We start from the raw sequence: 25,148 nt of genomic DNA, 5'->3' as shown, positions 1-25,148 counted from the left end.
AATGATGTTTAAGTAAAAAAAAAATTAGTTTGTGAATGAACAAAACTACAATTTGTAGAAAAGAATTGACCGATCGATGCGCGTGCTCAGGGGTAACACTTTCCTGCTTCCTCGCAGCAGAAGACTCGGCCCACGAGGTGGATAGCAGAGCCACGCCAATCAACAACATCAATCAAACTCAGCCCCACTGTGGTAAAGATATGTAACTATTTCGATTTAAAGCTTTCGTGACTGCAGGGATTGCAGGGATTCATCTTCTCATTGTGGCCGAAACGTCGTGAGAATTATTTTATTATGTTTTATTTTTATTATTTTATTATTTTCCTTCTACGTGACTTTACCGAAAGAACCAAGAAGATGATATGTAACTACTGTACTGTCGGGGCGATCAAGTGGACTTTGCATTCACCGGAGCACACATTTGCTTGGTGTAAGCTGCCTAACTTGTACGAAACATTTTCAAGAATAACAACGCATAGCTGTTTTCAGATTAATAATTTGGGCTTTTAAGGGAAAATTCACGCGCCGTTAATTTACGTCAAAATCTCAGGTGCGCGGATAACCGAGGGTCTCCTGTCGTTGAGTTTATCTGCTGCAGGGCCGCCAGCTGACGAAAACCTGCCGCTCCGTACAGAAAAACGGTGGACACCTTCTTGGTTCTTTCGGTAAAGTCACGTGACTTTACCGAAAGAACCAAGAAGAATCCCTGCAGTCACGAAAGCTTTAAATCGAAACGGTCGGCACGTTTATTTGACAGACAGAGGCAGGCAGGCAGGCGGGTGGCGGGGGGAGGGAAGTCTCCAGCCTGGGAGGCAAAGGCACGGATCTCTGCGGGGGAGGAAACCGCTTCCACACCATGGGGGACAGAGTCAGGAGAAGAAAGGGCGACCCGGGGGATTAGATGAAAACCCTCGACCGCTGGAGCAGAGAGAGAGAGAGAGCGAGAGAGCAGGCGAGCGTGGAAGTTCGCAGCGATCTCGAGCGGGCGGGGACGGCGGGGGGCACGTGAGTGTGGACGGCGAAGGGTCAACTGCGTAATCGGCACGGCACCTTGGAGACGCTCGGATGGATGCGCAAATGCTGAAGACGATTTCCCGACGGGCTAGAAAAGTTAAAATTGAGTTTGTTCGTAGAAAAATGAATATTTTATACGACCTCGGTAGAGCGCGCGTGGCTTCGTCTAGACGTCCGGACACAGGTTTGCCAAGTTAGTTACTCGAGGTAGCTATGCAGCTTTAGGATTTGCTTGGGCAACACGCGCAGAACTCCACTGATAAGTGATCGTCGCCTTGAGGCGAATCGTCTTGCCAACTCCTTCGAGATGAGGAGCCATCGCCCAGAGGTCGCAAACGGGTTTTGATTCCTTACCCGTACCCGGCCGCACCAGGGTCACAAATGGGTACCCAGCCGGGTACGGGTACCCGTTCCCTAACCGTACCCTACCCGAAATGAGTGACAAACGGTTACTCACCAGTGACTCACGGCGTACCCGTACCCGTACCCGGCAGCACCAGGGTCGCAAACGGTTGCCCGTACCCGGCTGGGTACGGGTAGCCGGGTATCGGGTAGGGTACGGGTATCGGGTACCCGGTTGCGACCTCTGCCATAGCCCCAGGTGTACGCTGAGCATCAGGTTAGGAAGTGGTGTTCGACATGGAGCACTCCAGAGCTCAGAGACGCCCATGGAGCACGCCAAAGCCGAGACGCGTTGGCCGATCGTTCGTTCGGCCAGTGTCGTTTGAAGCGTGTGCGTGCGTGCGTGCGCGTTATCGAGCAAAGGCCCGCCCCAAGCCAGTTACGGTACCATGTCCCAGCTCGGTCTGCGCATAGGTGCCCAGGATTTTGTAGCTGAGCGCGGGCGGCAGCCACCGCTTCCGCTGGGCGGGCGAGGTGTTCGTGTCGAGGACGGGCTGGAACATGAGGAAGTGCACCCCCAGAGGGTCTCCCCTGTAGCCCAGGGCTGCCCTGCACACAGCGTATATCGCCCGGCCGCCACCCGCTCGTCCGTGAGGCTCCACACACTGCCACGTGTGCGTGCGCGCGTGTCTACGTGCGTGCGTGTCTGGGTGCGTGTCTGGGTGTGTGTGTGTCTGGGTGTGTGCGTGTCTGGGTGCGTGCGTGTCTGCGTGCGTGTCTGCGCGCGTGTCTACGTGCGTGTCTGGGTGCGTGCGTGTCTGCGTGCGTCTCTGCGTGCGTGTCTGCGTGCGTGTCTGCGTGCGTATCTGCGTGCGTCTCTGCGTGCGTCTCTGCATGCGTGTCTGCGTGCGTGCGTGTCTGCGTGCGTGTCTGCGCGCGTTTCTACGTGCGTGTCTGGGTGCGTGCGTGTCTGCGTGCGTCTCTGCGTGCGTGTCTGCGTGCGTGTCTGCGCGCGTGTCTGCGTGCGTGTCTGGGTGCGTGCGTGTCTGCGTGCGTCTCTGCGTGCGTGTCTGCGTGCGTGTCTGCGTGCGTGTCTGCGTGCGTATCTGCGTGCGTCTCTGCGTGCGTGTCTGCATGCGTGTCTGCGTGCGTGCGTGTCTGCGTGCGTGTCTGCGCGCGTTTCTACGTGCGTGTCTGGGTGCGTGCGTGTCTGCGTGCGTCTCTGCGTGCGTGTCTGCGTGCGTGTCTGCGTGCGTGTCTGCGTGCGTGTCTGCGTGCGTGCGTGTCTGCGTGCGTGCGTGTCTGCGTGCGTGCGTGCGTCTCTGCATGCGTGTCTGCTTGCGTGTCTGCGTGCGTATCTGCGTGCGTGCGTGTCTGCGTGCGTCTGCGTGCGTGCGGAAGCGGCAGTGTAGCCGTCGGCGCGTCGCGCTACGAACCTGGTGACCCCCGAGTTCGATTCCCGTTCACGGCCAGCACCGGTAACGATTGTCTTAATCGGTCATGGGCCTCCCCTAGGTCGACTCAGCCTCAAATGATAACCTGGTGCGGTGTGTAAACATCGCCACTGGGGAGATAAAGGCGGTTGGGTGAGGTGCTGGCCACCCACCCCCTTGCGTGCCGTGCAGGTCTTCGTAGGTGCCACTCGCTAACAGCACTTGCCCCGACAGTTTGTTAAGCCTATATGGGGAATCTTTGTCTTTGTTTGTGCCAACAGCCACGTGGGACGTCCCATCATCGCGAGGGGAGCGCCAACGTCAAAAAATGGGATGCGACAGGCGCATCCCATTTTTTGTGGGATGCGCTTGTCGCGTTGCGGGTAGCGCCTGCCCGACTATGAGAAGCAACTTTTGCGTTTGTGAGCTAAAAAATAATCGCTTGCTTTGGCCAGTGCTGGTGGGAGGGTCTCCCCTCGCAGATTATCTTGGAAAACCTCGAAGAAGTAGCCACACTCTATGCCAAAACACGTGACCCGCAGCTTGACTTAACTGCGGCGGACACATTTATACTGCTGGCTGGATGGAGGCGGTGGCATTTAAGAAGCTTGCACAATTGCATTGTGGGTAGCATGTGCTGCACCGTGCGAAGCGCCCATTGCATTGAGGGAGCACCACCAGCGTCATCGGAAACGCCAGGTTGCATTGTGGGTAATGCCTGCTGCGTTATCGAAGCGGCTGTCACACTGTGGGATGACTCTGCTGCGTTACGGGAAGCAGGCACTGCACGTCGTGCCCAGCAACGCATGCGGTGCAGTGGGGAACGCGAGTGGGGAGAGTGCGGTGGGAGCGAGGAGGAATGTGGAGGAGCGTCATGGCAGTGGCATCGGGCAGCTACGATGATCGTCACCGCATCGTGCGCTTTCACATACCGCTTCCGACCAATCCGCTGCTGGATGAAGGCCTCTCTGATCCAGCGCCGTCTTGCACCATCTCGCGATGCAGCAGTCCACCTTTTCATTCTCGCAGCAGATTTTCGCTGGCCGTCGAGCAGAGGCGGTCAACTGCGTCGCGCGCTTTCCGATGCGCTTCTCTGGCCGTCTGGAACGCTCTTCCCTCCGAAATTAGGAAGCCACTGGAGCTAGGCATTTTCAATTCACCTCGCTTGAACACTCATTTCTTTAGAACTGCTTTTTTTTGTGTTTATCGTTGTTGTCCTTCCCCCGCACCTCCGATTGGCGCGGTCGGCTACGTACGGTGCGAAAGAAGTTCAACGTACACACGGCTAGAGCAAGGAGAGACGCAGTGGTGACATGGGCGGGGGCGGGGGGGGGGGAGCAATGCGAGAGCGAGGTGGGAACGTGATGAACCAGGCGAGATGGCGTGCAGTGTGGAAGCAACGTGGAATGCACGACGGATTACGCTCGCTTACAGTCACTCGCAGTTACCGCCGACAGCTGCTCGTTGAGAATGGGGCGGTGGAGGTCAGGTGGAGGTCAGCTGGAGGTCAGGTGGAGGTCAGGTGGAGGTCAGGTGGAGGTCAGGTGAAGGCTCGGCAGGTGTGTGCGAGCAGGCGGCGCGGTGAATGGCGGCGGTTACCTCTTGTACCAGTAGATCTCCTCGGGGTCGGTGATGCCGTGCTGCTGCATGCGGCGCACCATGAGGGCGCTCTTCCGCACCGCCACGTCGTAGCGCTCGCTCCGCGACAGGAAGTTCAGGTCGTCGTGACGCATCTCGGGGTCGTTCACCGCCAGGCCCTCTGCAACGTTTCCGCGGCAAAAAAGTTAGTCACAAACGCGATCGCGTCACGACTACGTACGGCTGCTGCGGCGTCAACGACGAGTACGGCTGGTACAGGTGCAAAAGCAACGGGATCACCTGGTGGCAGCAGCAGCTGAAACAATGGGGCAAGTGCAGTAAAATGTCGCCCCCCCACCCCACTACCAAACCCACACTCTTAGGTTTTTTCGGTAAAGTCAAGTAGAGTTTTTAACAGACAATTTTTTACCTTCTTTGGTTCTTTCGGTAAAGTCACGTATAAAGATAAAATAATAAATGTATCTTTATACGTGACTTTACCGAAAGAACCAAATGGGGAGATGAGTCAGGGGCGTGGTCCCGGGAGCTGACGAGGGAGCCTAGAATATTCCATGGAGGCTAACGAGGATTGGCTGGAGCGTACCACGTGACCCGAGTATTAAATAGGGGTGGAGACGAACGACACGTGATCAGAACGGGAACGAACAGAGGAGGGGGGCCATGTGGGAGCGGGGCTCCGGGTTGCCACGTGGTCCAGGCTGCCACGTGGTCCAGGCTGCCACGTGGTCCAGGCTGCCACGTGGTCCAGGCTGCCACGTGGCAGTGCGTCTCTCTCTGTCAATCTGTCCCTCTCACGATGCCGCCTATCAGCAGCGTGAAGTAACTGTAACATGAGTTGAATAAAAGACGGATTTCCAGAAGTCGTCTCAACGAGTTTTATTACACATACATCGGGACTTGGTATGTAAAAAGGGAGGCAAAAATCGATCAGAGGGGTCCTCTGATCGATTGAAAGACAAAACCCAGCAGGTAATTGATTATAGATTAGAAGTTTTCGTGACTGCAAGGATCCATACTCTGTTTTTTTTTCGGTAAAGTGACGTAGGTAGAAAATAAAATAAAAATGAAAATTTAGTTGTTTTCATTTTTCTTTTCCTTTCACCGACGTCACTTTACCGAAAAAACCAAAGAGTAAGGTAATCTTCTTGGTTCTTTCGGTAAAGTCACGTAGAATGGAAATAATAAAATAATAATAAAACATAATGAAATAATTCTCACGACATTTCGGCCACACAACGCAAGCAGCCGTCCTCAGGTGAAGAACAGGTCTGTCAGAAAGACAGCGTCTGAATGAGCACCACAAGGCTTGGAGCGTATATTTAAGCTGGGTTGGAGGGGCGAAGAGCGCCTTGACAAAGGAATTTGCATATCAGCAGATGAATTTAGCATATTTATGGGAAATGCAGATATGGGATTAGTCACTACTTGTGGAATGCGTAGGAGGTGGGCGGGGGGTTTCAAAGTCATATTTTTCGATTTAAAGCTTTCGTGACTGCAGGGATTCATCTTCTTGGTTCTTTCGGTAAAGTCACGTAGAAGGGAAGTAATAAAATAATGAAAATAAAACATAATAAAATACAATTCTCACGACGTTTCGGCCACACAACGCAAGCAGCCGTCCTCAGGTGAAGAACAGGTCTGTCAGAAAGACAGCGTCTGAATAAGGTAATCGATGATTATTCCTTCTCGGTCAAGGTCAGCTCTTGTAAGATGACCGGAGGTTGTTTTTGCAACCTGCCTGGTCCCAAGGGGCAAAGGGCACGTGGGCGCAACGACCGAGGATGAACCCCCGTGCTCAACGCTGATAAGGCCGAAGCAATCTGTGCTTTCATCGCTCAAGAGTTGGCATTTGCCCGTTATGCAAAAGGTACAAGGTCGCCGGCTCTTCGACACAAGTTTGGGAAGCGGTTAAAAGTTAACGCATATTTCAACTCAACGTACGGTTCAAATGCCGTGCATTCAGGCGCAAGCGAGTTACGTGTCGGTTACTTTCTTGCAAAATGAATGTCATCCGAACTGCACCAGCGATTCGTCAAAGTTTTCGAGATTTAGAATTAACTGGCGAATGCCGGGGCCTCTGGTGGCGGGGCTGGTCACGTGCATCCATCGTGTGCGACGAACATGAATTGGGAAATAAGTATAACCAGTAAAAACAAAGTTTTTCACTATAAATCCTTTATATGCGTGGCGGCTAGAGTCCTCTCGTCCTCTGGCTTGAGATGGCTGCCACCTATGGGTCAGATGATTGCATTGCACCATTAAGCAATTGGTAATTAAATATAATATTTTTGTCCTAAAAAGTGTAACATTTTGGAAAAAAATTTTCACGAACATTAATTGTCACGCACAACGAGTCTGTGTGGAAAATGTCAGCTCGATTGGATCAGGGGAAGTGGGTTAAAAAACGACCGAAAGATTTGCACGGTCGTAAGCACGCAAGCAAGCGAACTTAATATAAAGGTTTTAAAAACACAATGGACTCGCAAAACACACACCGTTCGATGCACGCATCGCTAGCCGAAAGGTATCGGTATTCATTCCTGAGTTTAATTGCCGAGTTGATGCTGAATTGAAGAGGAATTGATGAAATTGTTGGAAAAGTATCGGTATTAATTGCCGAATTGATGATGACACCTCTCTACTAAACGTCTTCCACCGCAGCCGAGCCTTTTCCACGCATCGGTTCTCAGCTTTTGGGGGGTGATGTGACTATACCTTCACCAGCGCGGGATGGAAAAGGTGGGGAATGCAAACGTGGGGGGAGCACAGAACCCGTAACAGCGTGGAGAGGCCCTCATCCTGCAGTGAATTTCACCAACGGGCTCGGCGTGTATCGAATTCTCCAGATTATAAGACACATCAGAAAGTAAATTTGTGCTCCATATCAACAGAGTTATGCGTCGATGGTTACACACCTACCAGATTCTAAGACGCAAGCCCCTCACCCCCCAAAATTTTGCTTTTAAACACAGAGACTAAAAATTGCGTCTAAATAATAATATCGGAGAATCCCACTGATGTGGACGATTACATTCGTATAAAAATAACCAGTGCGAGAATAAGCCAACTTAACACGTAGGCTTTCGCAGCAAAATCTGGCTGTCGCCTGATGATGCTAGTTGTATCTTCTTGGTTCTTTCGGTAAAGTCACGTAGAAGGGAAGTAATAAAATAATAAAAATAAAACATAATAATATAATAATTCTCACGACGTTTCGGCCACAACGCAAGACAGCTGTTCTTCACCTGAGGACGGCTGCTTGCGTTGTGGCCGAAACGTCGTGAGAATTATTTTATTATGTTTTATTTTTATTATTTTATTACTTCCCTTCTACGTGACTTTACCGAAAGAACCAAAAAGATGAATCCCTGCAGTCACGAAAGCTTTAAATCGAAATGTAATATTTTATTATGTTTTATTTTTATTATTTTATTATTTCCCTTCTACGTGACTTTACCGAAAGAACCAAGAAGATGAATCCCTGCAGTCAAGAAAGCTTTAAATCGAAAGATGCTAGTTTTAATTACTGGCGAAACATCGTACTCTAATTGTAAAAGTTGTGGGTTTACTCTCCAACACACCGGTGTGCTGCACTACTAACGAATTGACGTGGTTCGTTTACGTGACACCTTACTAACTGGCTGTGTAGTGTGGTGGTGGCGGGTTGAACGACACATTTTATTTACGCCATCCAACCCCAAAAAAATCCTCTATTGGGAATAATAGTGTTACGACGCCGTGTAAATTCACCCTGCCTCGCACCCTCACCGCTGCCAATGGCATTTGCTGGCCCTTTTGTGTGTGTGTGCAATTCTGAAGCCAGAGTCTATCGTGATAATCTGCCAAGTAAGATACCGGCTGAGACTTTGGACTGAAATTGAGGTCAGCCAAATCGGTGCAAGTACCACACAAAGAGGGGCGCAAGAGGAGAGAGCTGGCAACAAAAGCAGACACGACACAGCCCTGCTGCTGTCACACAAGGCTAAAGTTACACAAGGCACCCTCCCACCCACGGACCACACATTGGTCTCCACCTCAGGCACCGCCACACCTCCACACGAGGAGCATTTGTCACGTACGCACAGTGCTCGTTTCGCCACGTGAAAAGGGAGGCAGGCAGGCATCGATTTAAAGCGATTCTTTCATTGTGTGCGTTAACAATGAATTATTTTTCATAATCAACGTTTTTGGGTTTAGATCGCGTTATTTATAAATGTGTCGTAACCCTCCACCACCCGACACGGCCAATCAGTAAAAAAATGTCACGTTGACAAAAGACAAATAGTTCACTGCTTTAGCCCACCGGTGTGTTGAAGCGTGAAACCACAACATTTACAATTTGAGTAGTACGACGTTTCGCTGGTAATTGCATCCAGCATCATCGGGCAATTCGCCAGAATTAACGCGATCTAAACCCAAAAACGTTGATTATGAATAATATTGGTCGCGAAAGCCTACGTATTAAAATGAATTATTTACTATACAGGGACTCCTCTGCTTACGAATGTTCGACTCACGAACTTTCAGACATACCGACAAACGTGCCCGCATGTCGAGTTGGATGTTCGGACCGAGAGTCGTAAGTTTAACCGCCGCGCAATAGATGGCGGTGGTGGCATCTACATCTGCAGAACGTGAAGAACCAGTGGCATCTACATCTGCAGAACGTGAAGAACCAGTGGCATCTACATCTGCAGAACGTGAAGAACCAGTAGCATCTACATCAGCAGAACGTGAAGAACCAGTGGCATCTACAGCTGCAGAACGTGAGGAACCAGTGGCATCTACATCTGCAGAACGTGAAGAACCAGTGGCATCTACATCTGCAGAACGTGAAGAACCAGTGGCATCTACATCTGCAGAACGTGAAGAACCAGTAGCATCTACATCAGCAGAACGTGAAGAACCAGTGGCATCTACAGCTGCAGAACGTGAGGAACCAGTAGCATCTACATCTGCAGAACGTGAAGAACCAGTGGCATCTACATCTGCAGAACGTGAAGAACCAGTGGCATCTACAGCTGCAGAACGTGAGGAACCTGTGGCATCTACATCTGCAGAACGTGAAGAACCAGTGGCATCTACATCTGCAGAACGTGAAGAACCAGTGGCATCTACATCTGCAGAACGTGAAGAACCAGTAGCATCTACATCAGCAGAACATGAAGAACCAGTGGCATCTACATCTGCAGAACGTGAAGAACCAGTAGCATCTACATCAGCAGAACGTGAAGAACCAGTGGCATCTACAGCTCCAGAACGTGAAGAACCAGTGACATCTACATCTGCAGAACGTGAACAACCAGTGACATCTACATCTGCAGAACGTGAGGAACCAGTGGCATCTACATCTGCAGAACGTGAAGAACCAGTGGCATCTACATCTGCAGAACGTGAAGAACCAGTAGCATCTACATCAGCAGAACATGAAGAACCAGTGGCATCTACATCTGCAGAACGTGAAGAACCAGTAGCATCTACATCAGCAGAACATGAAGAACCAGTGGCATCTACATCTGCAGAACGTGAGGAACCAGTGGCATCTACATCTGCAGAACGTGAAGAACCAGTGGCATCTACATCTGCAGAACGTGAAGAACCAGTGGCATCTACATCAGCAGAACGTGAAGAACCAGTAGCATCTACATCAGCAGAACGTGAAGAACCAGTGGCATCTACAGCTGCAGAACGTGAAGAACCAGTAGCATCTACATCAGCAGAACGTGAAGAACCAGTGGCATCTACATCTGCAGAACGTGAAGAACCAGTGGCATCTACAGCTGCAGAACGTGAAGAACCAGTGACATCTACATCTGCAGAACGTGAACAACCAGTGACATCTACATCTGCAGAACGTGAGGAACCAGTGGCATCTACATCTGCAGAACGTGAAGAACCAGTGGCATCTACATCTGCAGAACGTGAAGAATCAGTGGCATCTACAGGAGATGACACAACTTTTAAAGCCATTCCCCGTGTTTAGTGTACATGCCGTACAATACGTTTGGATTTGACAGAAGTCCAGTTACGAACAAATATACTTAGCAACGGACCTCTGGAACCTAACTCGTTCGTAGGCAGAGGAGTCCCTGTAATTGCAAATTATACACCGATGATTCCGTTTGAATGGAAGGTGAAAACGTAAGGATAATGACGGACACGCACATGCTTAAATGCCTCGGCAACTCATTGCATTACATCTCAACCATCACATTGCTCCTCTGTTGCAGTCGAGCCAAGGGCACACCCCGTGGCAGCTGTCCCTATGCGGCACATGATGTACGCAACACCGGCCTCAAAGGGGGCATCAGTCTGCAAGTAGGGGGGCGATGTTGCAATGCAGACTTGATCAAATTAAGCAATTTATCAAATGAAAATCGTGAAAAAAACGCAACAAAAAAACTCTGAAAACGAACGGAAATGGCCAGATCCCACATCGTGCCAATTCATGATAGTGCCGACGGGGATGGGGGCGAATCAGTAACACTGTGATCAAAGTTCACAAAAGTGGAACAGAGTTCAAATGCAGGCAAATCCACCAACTTTATATTCGCAAGGCAACAATAAAAGTTGAATGAGTAGTAGAAACAGAAGGGGACAACCGATATTGCATTTGCCAAGTAGATCATCGAGTCACTGTTCCGGTGAATTTACACATAAAATATCGAGTTAGTTCATCACTTTAACAGGAGTTGTGTGCTTTCAATTTCGATAAGATTAAGGTCTCGACGTTTTGGCCAACTGACCTTCACAAAACACAACACCATCCTACTAAAAAAGTTAGCACGTCATCTCGACTCAACCTCAGTGGCTCCGTGGCAGTGGGGGAGGGGGGGAAATTCGACATTCCCATTCTGTGGACGAGTGCCTCTAAAAAGTATCTCACTGCACAAACGGGGCATTCATCTGGGAGTATCAATACAAACGAACACTCAGTCTTCATCAAGAGGCGTGATCGATCCACAGCTGAAGGCCTCTCCGAGCCAGCGCTGTCTTACACCATCTAGAGATACAGCAGTCCAATCTTAATTTTAGAACTTTCGTGACTGCAGTAAATGATTATTTGGTTCTTTCGGTTAAGTCACGTCTAAAGATAAAATAATAAATTAAATTAAATAATAGCATACGACGTTTTGTGTTGCAATAAAAACGTCGTATGCTATTATTTAATTTAATTTATTATTTTATCTTTAGACGTGACTTAACCGAAAGAACCAAATAATCATACAGCAGTCCACCAAGGCACCAGCTTTTAAAATTTTCGCAGGAGCTTTTGGCTGGCCATCGAACGAAAGCGGTCAAATGTATCGCGCGCTTTCAGGTAGATGCGCTTCTGGGGCCCGTCTGGAATGCTCTTCCTTCCGATATTAGGAAGTCACCGGGGGTAGTGCACCTTTAAATCGTCTAGATTGACCAAACTAATTTCTTTAGAACTGCTGCTTGTGTTAAGTTTTGTTGTCCCCACTCCCCGCACCTCCAATTAGCACGGTTGGCTACGTACGGTGCGAAAGAAGTTCAACGTACATAGACTCACACAGAGACCCAGACTCACACAGAGACCCACAGACTCACACAGAGAACCACATACTCACACAGAGACCCACATACTCACACAGAGACCCAGACTCACAAAGAGACCCAGACTCACAGAGACCCACAGACTCACACAGAGACCCAGACTCACAAAGAGACCCCCAGACTCACAAAGAGACCCACAGACTCACAAAGAGACCCACAGACTCACAAAGAGACCCACAGACTCACAAAGACCCATAGACTCACAGAGACCCATAGACTCACAGAGACCCACAGACTCACGAAGAGATCCATGGACTCACACAGAGACCCACAGACTCACACAGAGACCCACATACTCACACAGAGACCCACAGACGCAGAGACCCATAGTTTGTCTCCCCCCCCAGCACCTCCGATTAGCACGGTTGGCTACGTACGGCGCGAAAGAAGTTCAACGTACAGTACATACATAGACACCTGTACTCGATGCGATTGAATCATCGTTCCATCTCCTCACCGCACGTCCCCTCGGCACCTGAGTTCCAATCCTTGGCCACCACTCCATTGATGAAACTGGACCATCGTCCGCCAACCAGTCCCTTCAATCTGTTCTCACACGCGTTCTCTGCCCAAACCCCACTCGCTACTTTGCTTAACACGATGTCATAACCCTATAACACTACTATGTCATATAACCCACGCGTTCGTTTGCCTGTCGGTATAATTACACGCGCGCCGTCTCTCCGTGACCATCTGAAGCTTTCGTGACTGCAAGGATTTTTTTCTGTAAAGTCACGTAGGTAAAACATAATAACAAATGAAAATAACTAAATGAAATCACGACGTTTCGGAGGTAACACAAGTCTCTCCGTCTTCGCGTGGGACCGTCACAGCCACATTTTACTGTATCAAGTGAATTTAGTGCATCGCTCATATTTTTGCAAAAACGTTCATAATCGCAGGCTACGCATTAACACCGGAGGAATCCGTAGAGCTATAAAGCTCTTTCTTCACAGATGCCCGGTAGACTTTGTCATTTGGTTCCCCTCGCATGAGTTACATCGTCGGGGATCCTCGGTCAACCAGCGGTCATTCAACGTAAGCAGTCGTGCGCATTCCACGTTACCTTGACGAGGCCCTGCATTGTCACGGCACGACCATCAGTAGTTTAAAGTCAAGGTGACCGCTTACTAAGTCGCACGCACGGCGTGTGAGACTCACGCAATCGACTACAAACTAGACATCTGTGGCGGGGGAGAAAGCATTTGATAACTCATCAGATTCCTACCAGAATAAAAACAATATTCTGAAACGTCACAGCCGGGCCCGAGGGGCTCGGCCTACCCGCGCCTACCGACGAAAGCGTCACAAACCCGGCAGAGCAACTAGGCCTAACAGGGGTCGGGGTACGAGATTGTTCCTTGCCGGCTCGGTGTGTCGTTACGGGGTGTGGTGGAGGTTGGGCCGGCTCACCCATCTGCCGTCTCTTGGTGGTCCGCTCCTCCCCGCCATCGATGAAGACGGTGAGCTTCTCGATGTCGAAGGAGGCGCCTTGGCGTTCTGAGAGCAGATCAGGATTCATGGCGGCTTCTGGACTGCTCCGCTCGGCTAGCGGACTGACACTCGCTGGGAAGCTCCAGTGCGCATGCGCGGCGATCGGTATAACTTTATTTGAGCCACGTGTGTTGGTTGGTTGGTTGGGGTGGTGGAAAGTGATGATGGAATAACTTTATTAGTGACGCAAACTCATAGTCCCCTACACAGTAGTGTATAGTGTAGTGTATAGTAGTGTATAGTAGTGTATAATAGTGTAGTGTATAATTGTGTAGTGTATAGTGTAGTGTGTAGTGTAGTAGTGTATAGTGTAGTGTATAGTGTAGTGTATAGTAGTGTATAGTGTAGTGTATAGTGTAGTGTATAGTAGTGTATAGTCTAGTAGTGTATAGTGTATAGTAGTGTATAGTGTAGTGCAGGGGTCGGGAACCTTTTTGACTGGGAGAGCCAAAAAAGCCAAATATTTTTTTTTAAATATATTGCATTGAGAGCCATATAGTCTTTTTAATTTATAATGAATGAAATGTCTTACTTTTAATGCGACTTCTGGTGCTACATGGTTTTGCTGATGGCCTTGTAGTCTGGTTCATACGTGGTGAGGTTGAGCTTCATGCAGGCGTTGAGGCCCCGTGACCCGTGGAATTTATCTTCAAAACTCATTTCTGTTTACTTAAAAATGACACAGTATTATTAAGCAATATCACAAGTATTTTAAAATCAGTTCCAAACTGATTTTTTATTTTATTTTTTTCAACTCAAAATTGTCTGGGAGCCATATTCCGTCACCAGAAGAGCCATATATGGCTCGCGAGCCATAGGTTCCCGACCGCTGGTGTAGTGTATAGTAGTTCAAGTTCATGTATTAGTTTTCCATGAATATGCTAAATTCATCTTGATATGCACATTATTTTGTCAAGGCGCTCTTCTTCCACCTCCAACCCAGCTTATATATAAGCTCCTAGCTTGGCAGTGTCTCATTCTTCACCTGAAGACGGCTGCTTGCGTTGTAGCCGAAACGTCGTGAGAATTATGTTATTATGTTTTATTTTTATTATTTTATTACTTCCCTTCTACGTGACTTTACCGAAAGAACCAAGAAGATTCATGTATTAGGTATAGCCCTGTGAACCATTCGGCTCTTGAATCGGGTGCAACCGCAACAAACAAAAACATTAACAAAAACATCTTAAAGTGAATATGTGACTGAGTGCAAACAGAAAATCCAAGAAAAGACAGCAAAATATTGCAGAAAAAGCACCGTACACAAAAATGTGCAAATATCCCAGTGGGATACAAGTCAAACAACAACAACAACCACAAGACAACTTATATTAAGGCCATCAGTCTAACTCTGTACTAAAACAAACAAACATGGCCAAACCAAAAAACTTATCGAAAATCACCAAAATAAAGCCATAAAAGCAATGAAACAGTGGTCATAGGAACTGTGACCGAATTTTCACAATAAACGACGTAGTAGTGTAATGTGTAGTGTTTAGTAGTGTAGTGCATAGTAGTGTATAGTGTCGTCTATAGTAGTGCAGTGTATAGTGTAGTGTATAGTAGTGTAGTGTATAGTGTAGTGTATAGTAGTGTAGTGTATAGTGTAGTGTATAGTAGTGTAGTGTATAGTAGTGTATAGTGTCGTGTATAGTAGTGTAGTGTATAGTGTAGTGTATAGTAGTGTAGTGTATAGTAGTGTATAGTGTCGTGTATAGGAGTGTAGTGTATAGTGTAGTGTATAGTAGTGTAGTGTATAGTAGTGTAGTGTATAGTGTCGTGTATAGTAGTGCAGTGTATAGTGTAGTGTATGTCTCGTATGCGTCTCTATGAGTCTATGTGTCTCGAATGGTTTACTATACAATCCATAGTTTGGGTGGCATGGCCACAATAGCACTACTAAAATAATAAAAATAAAATATCATAAAATAATTCTCACGACGTTTCGGCCACAACGCAAGCAGCCGTCCTCAGGTGAAGAACAGGTCTGTCGAGAAGACAGAGTCTGAATGAAACACTCCAGGCTATAGACGCTCCAAGCCTGGAGTGTGTCATTCAGACTCTGTCTTCTCGACAGACCTGTTTTTCACCTGAGGACGGCTGCTTGCGTTGTGGCCGAAACGTCGTGAGAATTATTTTATTATGTTTTATTTGTATTATTTTATTATTTCCATTCTACGTGACTTTACCGAAAGAACCAAGAAGATGAATCCCTGCAGTCACGAAAGCTTTAAAATTATTTTATTATGTTTTATTTTTATTATTTTATTATTTCCATTCAACGTGACTTTACCGAAAGAACCAAGAAGATGAATCCCTGCAGTCACGAAAGCTTTAAAATTATTTAATTATGTTTTGTTTTTATTATTTTATTATTTCCATTCTACGTGACTTTACCGAAAGAACCAAGAAGATGAATCCCTGCAGTCACGAAAGCTTTAAAATTATTTTATTATGTTTTGTTTTTATTATTTTATTATTTCCCTTCTACATGACTTTACCGAAAGAACCAAGAAGATGAATCCCTGCAGTCACGAAAGCTTTAAAATTATTTAATTATGTTTCATTTTTATTATTTTATTATTTCCATTCTACGTGACTTTACCGAAAGAACCAAGAAGATGAATCCCTGCAGTCACGAAAGCTTTAAAATTATTTAATTATGTTTCATTTTTATTATTTTATTATTTCCATTCTACGTGACTTTACCGAAAGAACCAAGAAGATGAATCCCTGCAGTCACGAAAGCTTTAAAATTATTTTATTATGTTTTATTTTTATTATTTTATTATTTCCCTTCTACGTGACTTTACCGAAAGAACCAAGAAGATGAATCCCTGCAGTCACGAAAGCTTTAAAATTATTTTATTATGTTTTATTTTTATTATTTTATTATTTCCATTTTACGTGACTTTACCGAAAGAACCAAGAAGATGAATCCCTGCAGTGACGAAAGCTTTAAAATTATTTAATTATGTTTTATTTTTATTATTTTATTATTTCCATTCTACGTGACTTTACCGAAAGAACCAAGAAGATGAATCCCTGCAGTCACGAAAGCTTTAAATCGAAATATACTGGGGGCTTGTAGATGAACTTTTTCACTGATGAAGGAGTTGATGGTTACACCAAACGGTGTCTCCCAGGAATGTCAATGTCCCAATCATCCGACTCCACACAGCAATTCCGCCTAAAGCCACCCCTTGGTCGCAATGACTCTATGGGTCCACAATGCGGAGCCACAACCCCAGGGTTTAGAGCAGTGGTTCTTAACCTTTGCTACAGCCTTGCACCCCTTTGGTTGTCAATCGTAAAAAAAATCGTAATGTTAACAAATACATAGGGTTGCATGAAACAAAGTAAGTTGTATTTCGATTTAAAGCTTTCGTGACTGCAGGGATTCATCTTTTTGGTTCTTTCGGTAAAGTCACGTAGAAGGGAAATAATAAAATAATGAAAATTAAACATAGTAACTGTATTTGTATTATTTTATTATTTCCCTTCTACGTGACTTTACCGAAAGAACCAAGAAGATGAAGAAGATGATCGTCTTGGTTCTTTCGGTAAAGTCACGTAGAAGGGAAATATAAAATAATAAAAATAAAACTTAATAAAATTCTTATTTTTATTTAATTATTTCCCTTCTACGTGACTTTACCGAAAGAACCAAGAAGATGAAAGTAAGTTGTACTTACGCGCCCGTCCTTAATTTGTATTGTCGGTAGTTCATCTTTTATACAAAAAAATATTCGCACCCCCACGGGGGCTTGCGTGATGCACTCCAGCTTCAGAAGAACCCAAAGTCGTAATTATAATATACATGCTCAAAATGTCCCCCCAAAATATATTGCTATGAAATAGATTTCTGTTTATATGATTGTGGTTAATCCCGAATCTCTGCAATTACATACAAAGAAACAAGAAAAGGTAAAAAAGAAAAAAAACAGCAATGTAACACAATACACTATTAGACATTATTGTAAAAAAAAAAGTCCATCCTATATCTTCTTGGTTCTTTCGGCAAAGTCACGTAGAAGGGAAATAATAAAATAATAAAAATAAAACATCATAAAATTATTCTCACGACGTTTCGGCCACAACGCAAGCAGCCGTCATCAGGTGAAGAACAGGTCTGTCGGAAAGACCTGTTCAGATGCTGTCTTTCTGACAGCCCTGTTCTTCACCTGAGGACGGCTGCTTGCGTTGTGGCCGAAACGTCGTGAGAATTATTATATTATTATGTTTTACTTTTATTATTTTTTTATTTCCCTTCTACGTCACTTTACCGAAAGAACCAAGAAGATGAATCCCTGCAGTCACGAAAGCTTTACATCGAAATCCATCCTATATGTTAGTGAACTTTTCAAATTGAGATATTTTTTTTCTGGGGGGAGGACCCCCAGAACCCCTGGAAGATTTGGTCCCCCCCAATGTTGACTCCATGGCTACTGGCCTTGATAGAAACCCCTGATTGCAATGGCTCGCTGGGTCCACAATAGGGCGCCACAACCCCCATTGTCTTCTTGGTTCTTTCGGTAAAGTCACGTAGAAGAGAAACAATAAAATAATAAAAAATAAAACATAATACAATAATTCTCACGACGTTTCGGCCACAACGCAAGCAGCCGTCCTCAGGTGGAGAACAGGTCTGTCGAGGCGACAGCGTCTGAATGACCTGAGGATCGCTGCTTGCGTTGTGGCCGAAACGTCGTGAGAATTATTTTATTATGTTTTACTTTTATTATTTTATTACTTCCCTTCTACGTGACTTTACCGAAAGAACCAAGAAGATGAATCCCTGCAGTCACGAAAGCTTTAAAATTATTTTATGTTTTATTTTTATTATTTTATCATTTCCCTTCTACGTGACTTTACCGAAAGAACCAAGAAGATGAATCCCTGCAGTCACAAAAGCTTTAAATCGAAATATAACCCCTTTGTGTTTAGATCAAATGAGCTCCAGACACACCAGGGGGACAGGGGAAGGAATCTCTCGTTTGCGACGAGCAACCGCAACCTGGGTCACCAAACAATGACGAAAACAAAACAAAATAAAGTAACGCAGCGACGAAGCACGTAAACATGCAGCAGAAGCCCTCTTAACGACAGTAATTAGTTCAACGAAACCGAGTCGGTCAGTGATCTTGGCCGTTCAGCGATTCAAGTTGCATGTATTAGGTATATAGCCCTGTGAGCCATTCGGCTCTTGAATCGGGTGCAACCGCAACAAACAAAAAACAAAAACATGAACAAGAAAACATCTTAAAGTGAATATGTGGCTGAGTGCAAACAGAAAATCCAAGAAAAGACAGCAAAATATTGCAGAAAAATCACCGTATACACCAACGCTGTGTGCAAAAATCCCAGTGGGATGCAAATCAAACAACCAACAACAACAACAACCACAAGACAACTTAGATTCACTGTGTATCAAAGCATATGTTTGTTCTTGGGTAGTAAGTGTTATTTTCTAATTGCGTATGCCTCAAAAGTACAGAAAATGGCTATTATTCTCCACAAACTTTGCTTTTGTGACCAGGACAGTGATATTTTTATTAAATCCTTTATATTAAGTTAGCTTGCTTGCTTGCGTGCTTGCTTGCGTGCTTGCTTGCTTGCTTACGACCGTGCAAATCTTTCAGTCGTTTTTTAACCCACTTCCCGTGATCCAATCGAGCTGACATTTTGCACACAGACTCATTGTGCGTGACAATTAATGTTCCTGACATTTTTTCCCCAAAATTTTACACTTTTTAGGGAAAACAAATTAAATATTTAATTACCAATTGCTTAATACTGGCAGACAATCATCTGACCCATAGGTGGCAGCCATCTCAAGCCAGAGGACGAGAGGACTCTAGCCGCCACGCATATAAAGGATTTATAGTGAAAAACTTTGTTTTTACGGGTTATACTTATCTATACTTTCGAGGCATAAGCAATTATAAAATAACACTTACTACCCAGGAACAAACATCGTGTTACATATCGAATTATAGAAATACACGTTAAAGGCTTAATTCGTTACGATAGCATTGCAAGTTACCCTTTTTAACCCCTCAAAAAACTTACTTTATAATATTTAAACAATAGTCATTAATACGTAAAGATACTAACAACATTATGAACACGTAATATTAAAACAAAGCAGTAATTAATATTTAGTGTGCATACAACAGCCCCATTGTTAACAGGGCGGTAAGCGAACACATTGGGCTGTACGGAGGCAATACACTACTATACACTACACTATACACTACACTATACACTACACTATACACTACACTACTATACACTACACTATACACTACACTATACACTACACTATACATTACACTATACACTACACTATATACTACACTATACACTACACTACTATACACTACACTATACACTACACTATACACTACACTATACACTACAGTATACACTACACTACTATACACTACACTATACACTACTATACACTACACTATACACTACACTATACACTACACTACTATACACTACACTATACACTACACTACTATACACTACACTATACACTACACTATACACTACACTATGCACTACACTAATATACACTACACTACCATACACTACACTATACACTATACACAACACTACTATACACTACACTACTATACACTACACTACTATACACTACACTATACACTACACTATACACTACACTACTATACACTACACTATACACTACACTACTATACACTACACTATACACAACACTACTATACACTACACTATACACAACACTACTATACACTACACTACTATACACTACACTACTATACACTAGGTATGTGGATGACACTTTTGTCATTTGACAACATGGCTTCCCAGCATTGAACCACTTCTTGGACCACATCAATTCCAGACACCCATCCATCAGATTCACCATGGAAGTAGAGAAAGACGGCAAACTACCATTCTTGGATATTCTGTTTGAGAGGAGACCTGACGTATCCTTGGGACATTCTGTCTACAGGAAAGCCACCCACACAGATTCTTACTTGAAACCTGATTCCCACCACCACCCATCTCAAAAGAATTCTCTCATCAAAACGCTATACCACAGAGCTCATGGCATTTCTGACCAACACCACCTGGCCAGTGAATTAAGACATGTACATCGGGCGCTCAGGATGAACGGATACTCTGACCGCACCATCCGCCAAGCTGTTTCTCCCACTATACAGAAACAGCCAAATGATACTCATCCACCTATTCACCCTCCCACCTATTCACCCACCCACCTATTCACCCACCCACCTATTCACCCTCACACATATTCACCCTCCAATCTATTCACCCACCCACCTATTCACCCACCCACCTATTCACCCACCCACCTATTCACCCACCCACCTATTCACCCTCCCACTTATTCACCCTCCAATCTATTCACCCACCCACCTATTCACCCACCCACCTATTCACCCACCCACCTATTCACCCACCCACCTATTCACCCTCACACATATTCACCCAAAGACAAATATCCCACCTATCGGCTTAACAGACTGTAGGGGCAAGTGCTGTTAGCGAGTAGCAGCACCTATGAAGGCCGGCACGGCACACGAGAGGGTGGGTGGCCAACACCACGCCCGACCGCCTTTGTCTCCTCAGTGGCGATGTGTACACTAGGTACTAATTTGAGGCTGAGTCTACCTAGGGGAGGAGGCCCAGGACCGGTTCATATAATCGTCACCGATGTTGACCGTGAGCGGGATTCGAACTCGGGTTTGCCGGGTTCGTAGCCCAGCGTGCTATCCGCTGCCACTTTCGCTCCCCATTCACCTATTCACCCTCCTATTCACCACCACACATTCACCACCCACATATTCACCACCCACATATTCACCCACCGATCTCTTAACCGGCCCACCTATTCATCCACCCACCTATTCACCACCCACATATTCACAAAGACAAAGATCCCCCGTATAGCCTTAACAGACTGTAGGGGCAAGTACTGTTAACGAGCACCTATGATGGCCATCTATTGACTACCCACCTATTCACCCACCCACCTATTCACCCACCCACATATCCACCCACCCACATATTTAGCCACCCACCTCTAAATCGGCCATCCTACTCACTCACCCACCCACCCACCTGTTTGCTCGCCCACACACCTATAAACCGAATCCAACCCATCCACCTATTCACCCACCCACCTATTCACCCACCTATTCACCCACCCACCTATTCACCCACCCACCCATTCACCCACCCACCCATTCACCTACCCACCTATTCACCCACCCACCTATTTACCCACCCAAATATTCACCCACCCAAATATTCACCCACCCACCTATTCACCACCCACATATGCAGCCACGCGAACTCGTAATCGGCCCGCCTATTCACTCACCCTCCCACCTGTTGACTCAACCACCCACCTGTAACCCACCCAACTCACCTGCAAACCCACCCAACCCCCCCACCTGCAAACCCACCCAACCCCCCCACCTGCAAACCCACCCAACTCCCCCACCCAACCCACCCAACCCACCCACCCAACCACCAGCAAACCCACCCGACCCACCCACCAGCAAACCCACCCGACCCACCCACCCACCAGCAAACCCACCCGACCCACCCACCTGTTGACTCACCCACCCACCAGCAAACCCACCCGACCCACCCACATGTTGACTCACCCACCCACCAGCAAACCCACCCGACCCACCCACCTGTTGACTCACCCACCCACCAGCAAACCCACCCAACCCACCCACCTGTAACCCACCTGACCCACCCACCTGCAAACCCACCCGACCCACCCACCCAACTCACCCACCCACCCACCAGCAAACCCACCCACCCAACCCACCCAACCCCCCCACCCAACCCACCCACCTGTTGACTCACCCACCCACCCACCAGCAAACCCACCCACCCAACCCACCATACCCCCCACCCGACCCACCCACCAGCAAACCCACCCAACCCACCCAACCCCCCCCCACCCAACCCACCCACCTGCAAACCCACCCAACCCACCCACCTGTTGACTCACCCACCCACCAGCAAACCCACCCAACCCACCCAACCACCCCCCACCCAACCCACCCACCTGCAAACCCACCCAACCCACCCACCTGGTGACTCACCCAATCCACCTGTAACCCACCCAACCCACCCACCTGTTGACTCAGCCACCCACCCACCTGTTGACTCACCCACCCACCAGCAAACCCACCCAACCCACCCACCTGTAACCCACCCGACCCACCCACCAGCAAACCCACCCACCCAACCCACCCACCCAACCCCCCCACCCAACCCACCCACCTGTTGACTCACCCACCCACCAGCAAACCCACCCAACCCACCCAACCCCCCCAACCCACCCACCTGTAACCCACCAACCCACCCAACCCCCCCACCCAACCCACCCAACCCACCCAACCCCCCCACCCGACCCACCCACCAGGCTAATTCATCCACCACCGCTCGGCCACTCCCGCAGACGCGCAGAGCGGCAGCTACAAAAGCCCTCGACTCGCATTCCCACCATCACACAGAAGCCAGCACCGTCAACGCAGCACCGGCTGACACACCCAGTGTAGCTGCATTGACGAGTACGGCTGACAAGGGCTGACAAGGGCTGACATAGCCCGCGCGGACGGTGCAGACCACCTGTCCCAGCAACAACTGACACAGCGAGTACAGCTGCCAACACACCGAACAATCGACACAGCCGACACAGACAGGCAGCAGAGTGAAATTGCGAAGCCACCACAGCCAGCAAAAAGACCGGCGCAGGGAACACAGCTGACACAGCAGACACAAACCAACGACAGCTACACACAGCCGGCAAAAGACCGGCGCAGGGAATAGAGCTGACACAGCAGACACAAACCAACGACAGCTACACACAGCCGGCAAAAGACCGGCGCAGGGAATAGAGCTGACACAGCAGACACAAACCAACGACAGCTACACACAGCCGGCAAAAGACCGGCGCAGGGAATAGAGCTGACACAGCAGACACAAACCAACGACAGCTACACACAGCCAGCAAAAGACCGGCGCAGGGAACACAGCTGACACAGCAGACACAAGCCAACGACAGCTACACACAGCCGGCAAAGACGAACACAGCCACCGTCACAGTCGCAAACCAGCCAACACATCACGGCTGACACAGCTGACACAGCCAGCAGGGCAAACACAGCACGGCTTCACGACGATGCTGTCCGCCCGTGATGACGACGACGACGCCGCTGCTTCTGCTCCGTCGAAGATGATCAACGGCACCGCCGGTGGCGTCAATGACAATGACGACGACGACGACGACGATGATGATCAAGACGACACCGTCGATTTGAGCGACCTCGTGGAACGAGCCGTGAGCAGCCTGGACCCGTCCTCCGTCAACTTCAGCGCCCTGGGCTCCGTCCTGCGCGCTCTCGTGAAGTCGCAGCACCTGGGATCGCACGTGGTGGTTCCCGCGGGGGCACGTGACCCCCCCGGCGGAGTTGATCCTCGTCTCGGGGAGAGACTCACTCGGGTCGAGGAGGCTCTGGGGAGGCTGCTGGAGGCTTCCGTCGGAGCGGACGCGATGCTGGACGGACGCGCGCCTCCGTCGTCGGTCGTCGAGATGTGGAAATTGACGCAGGTGACGAAGAGGACCGAGGCCAACGCGGAAGGCGTGGAGAAGGTACGGACGGGGGGGGGGTCACGGGGTCACGGTGGTGGTGCCGTGATGGTGCGTGCGCGTTCATCTTCGTTCTCGTAGCCACGTGTTGGTTACAGTCAGAGGTATCACCAGGGTCAGGGTTACCTGTGGTCATGGTTACAGACAGGGGCATCACCAGGGTCAGGGTTAGCCCGTGGTCATGGTTACAGTCAGGGGAATCACCAGGGTCAGGGTTAGCCCGTGGTCATGGTTACAGACAGGGGTATCACCAGGGTCAGGGTTAGCCCGTGGTCATGGTTACAGACAGGGGTATCACCAGGGTCAGGGTTAGCCCGTGGTCATGGTTACAGACAGGGGTATCACCAGGGTCAGGGTTACCCGTAGTCATGGTTACAGTCAGGGGTATCACCAGTGTTAGGGGCAGGGTTAGCCTGTGGTCATGGTTACAGACAGGGCTATCACCAGGGTCAGGGTTACCCGTAGTCATGGTTACAGTCAGGGGTATCACCAGTGTTAGGGGCAGGGTTAGCCTGTGGTCATGGTTACAGACAGGGCTATCACCAGGGTCAGGGTTACCTGTAGTCATGGTTACAGACAGGGGTATCACCAGGGTCAGGGTTACCTGTAGTCATGGTTACAGTCAGGGGTATCACCAGGGCTAGGGTTATCCGTGGTCATGGTTACAGGCAGGTGTATCACCAGGGTCAGGGTTACCTGTAGTCATGGTTACAGACAGGGGTATCACCAGGGTCAGGGTTAGCCTGTGGTCATGGTTACAAACAGGGGTATCACCAGGGTCAGGGTTACCTGTAGTCATGGTTACAGACAGGGGTATCACCAGGGTCAGGGTTACCCGTGGTCATGGTTACAGGCAGGTGTATCACCAGGGCTGGGGTCAGGGTTACCCGTGGTCATGGTTACAGGCAGGTGTATCACCAGGGCTGGGGTCAGGGTTACCCGTGGTCATGGTTACAGACAGGGGTATCACCAGGGCTAGGGTCAGGGTTACCTGT

General features: G+C 48.0%; 2 protein-coding genes across 5 annotated transcripts in view; one reads left to right on the top strand and one right to left on the bottom strand.

Moving 5' to 3' along the window:
* Positions 1-13,549, bottom strand: part of ACOX1 (acyl-CoA oxidase 1) — a 44,975-nt gene extending 31,426 nt beyond the window's left edge. Inside the window, exons 1-3 of one of the 3 annotated variants that reach the window (XM_061577093.1) lie at positions 13,380-13,549; positions 4,389-4,548; positions 1,805-1,965 (exon numbers count right to left, since the gene is read on the bottom strand). In XM_061577093.1, coding sequence (XP_061433077.1) covers positions 1,805-1,965; positions 4,389-4,548; positions 13,380-13,488 — 430 coding nt within the window. In that variant the 5' untranslated portion in view covers positions 13,489-13,549. The remainder of the gene's footprint in view (positions 1-1,804; positions 1,966-4,388; positions 4,549-13,379) is intronic. The other 2 variants (XM_061577092.1, XM_061577091.1) reach the window with 2 other exon arrangements.
* Positions 13,550-23,023: 9,474 nt separating this feature from the next.
* Positions 23,024-25,148, top strand: part of LOC133358673 (glutamine-rich protein 2-like) — a 64,684-nt gene continuing 62,559 nt past the window's right edge. For both annotated transcript variants that reach the window (XM_061577090.1, XM_061577089.1), the window contains exon 1: positions 23,024-24,156. In XM_061577090.1, the coding sequence (XP_061433074.1) occupies positions 23,686-24,156 (471 nt within the window). In that variant the 5' untranslated portion in view covers positions 23,024-23,685. The remainder of the gene's footprint in view (positions 24,157-25,148) is intronic.

This window comes from Lethenteron reissneri, chromosome 63 (genome assembly GCF_015708825.2).
Source record: "Lethenteron reissneri isolate LAM-NWPU_2019-01 chromosome 63, ASM1570882v1, whole genome shotgun sequence".
Classification (NCBI taxonomy): domain Eukaryota; kingdom Metazoa; phylum Chordata; class Hyperoartia; order Petromyzontiformes; family Petromyzontidae; genus Lethenteron; species Lethenteron reissneri.
Note: the sequence above shows the minus strand (reverse complement) of the source record. Positions and strands in the feature narration are given on the sequence as shown.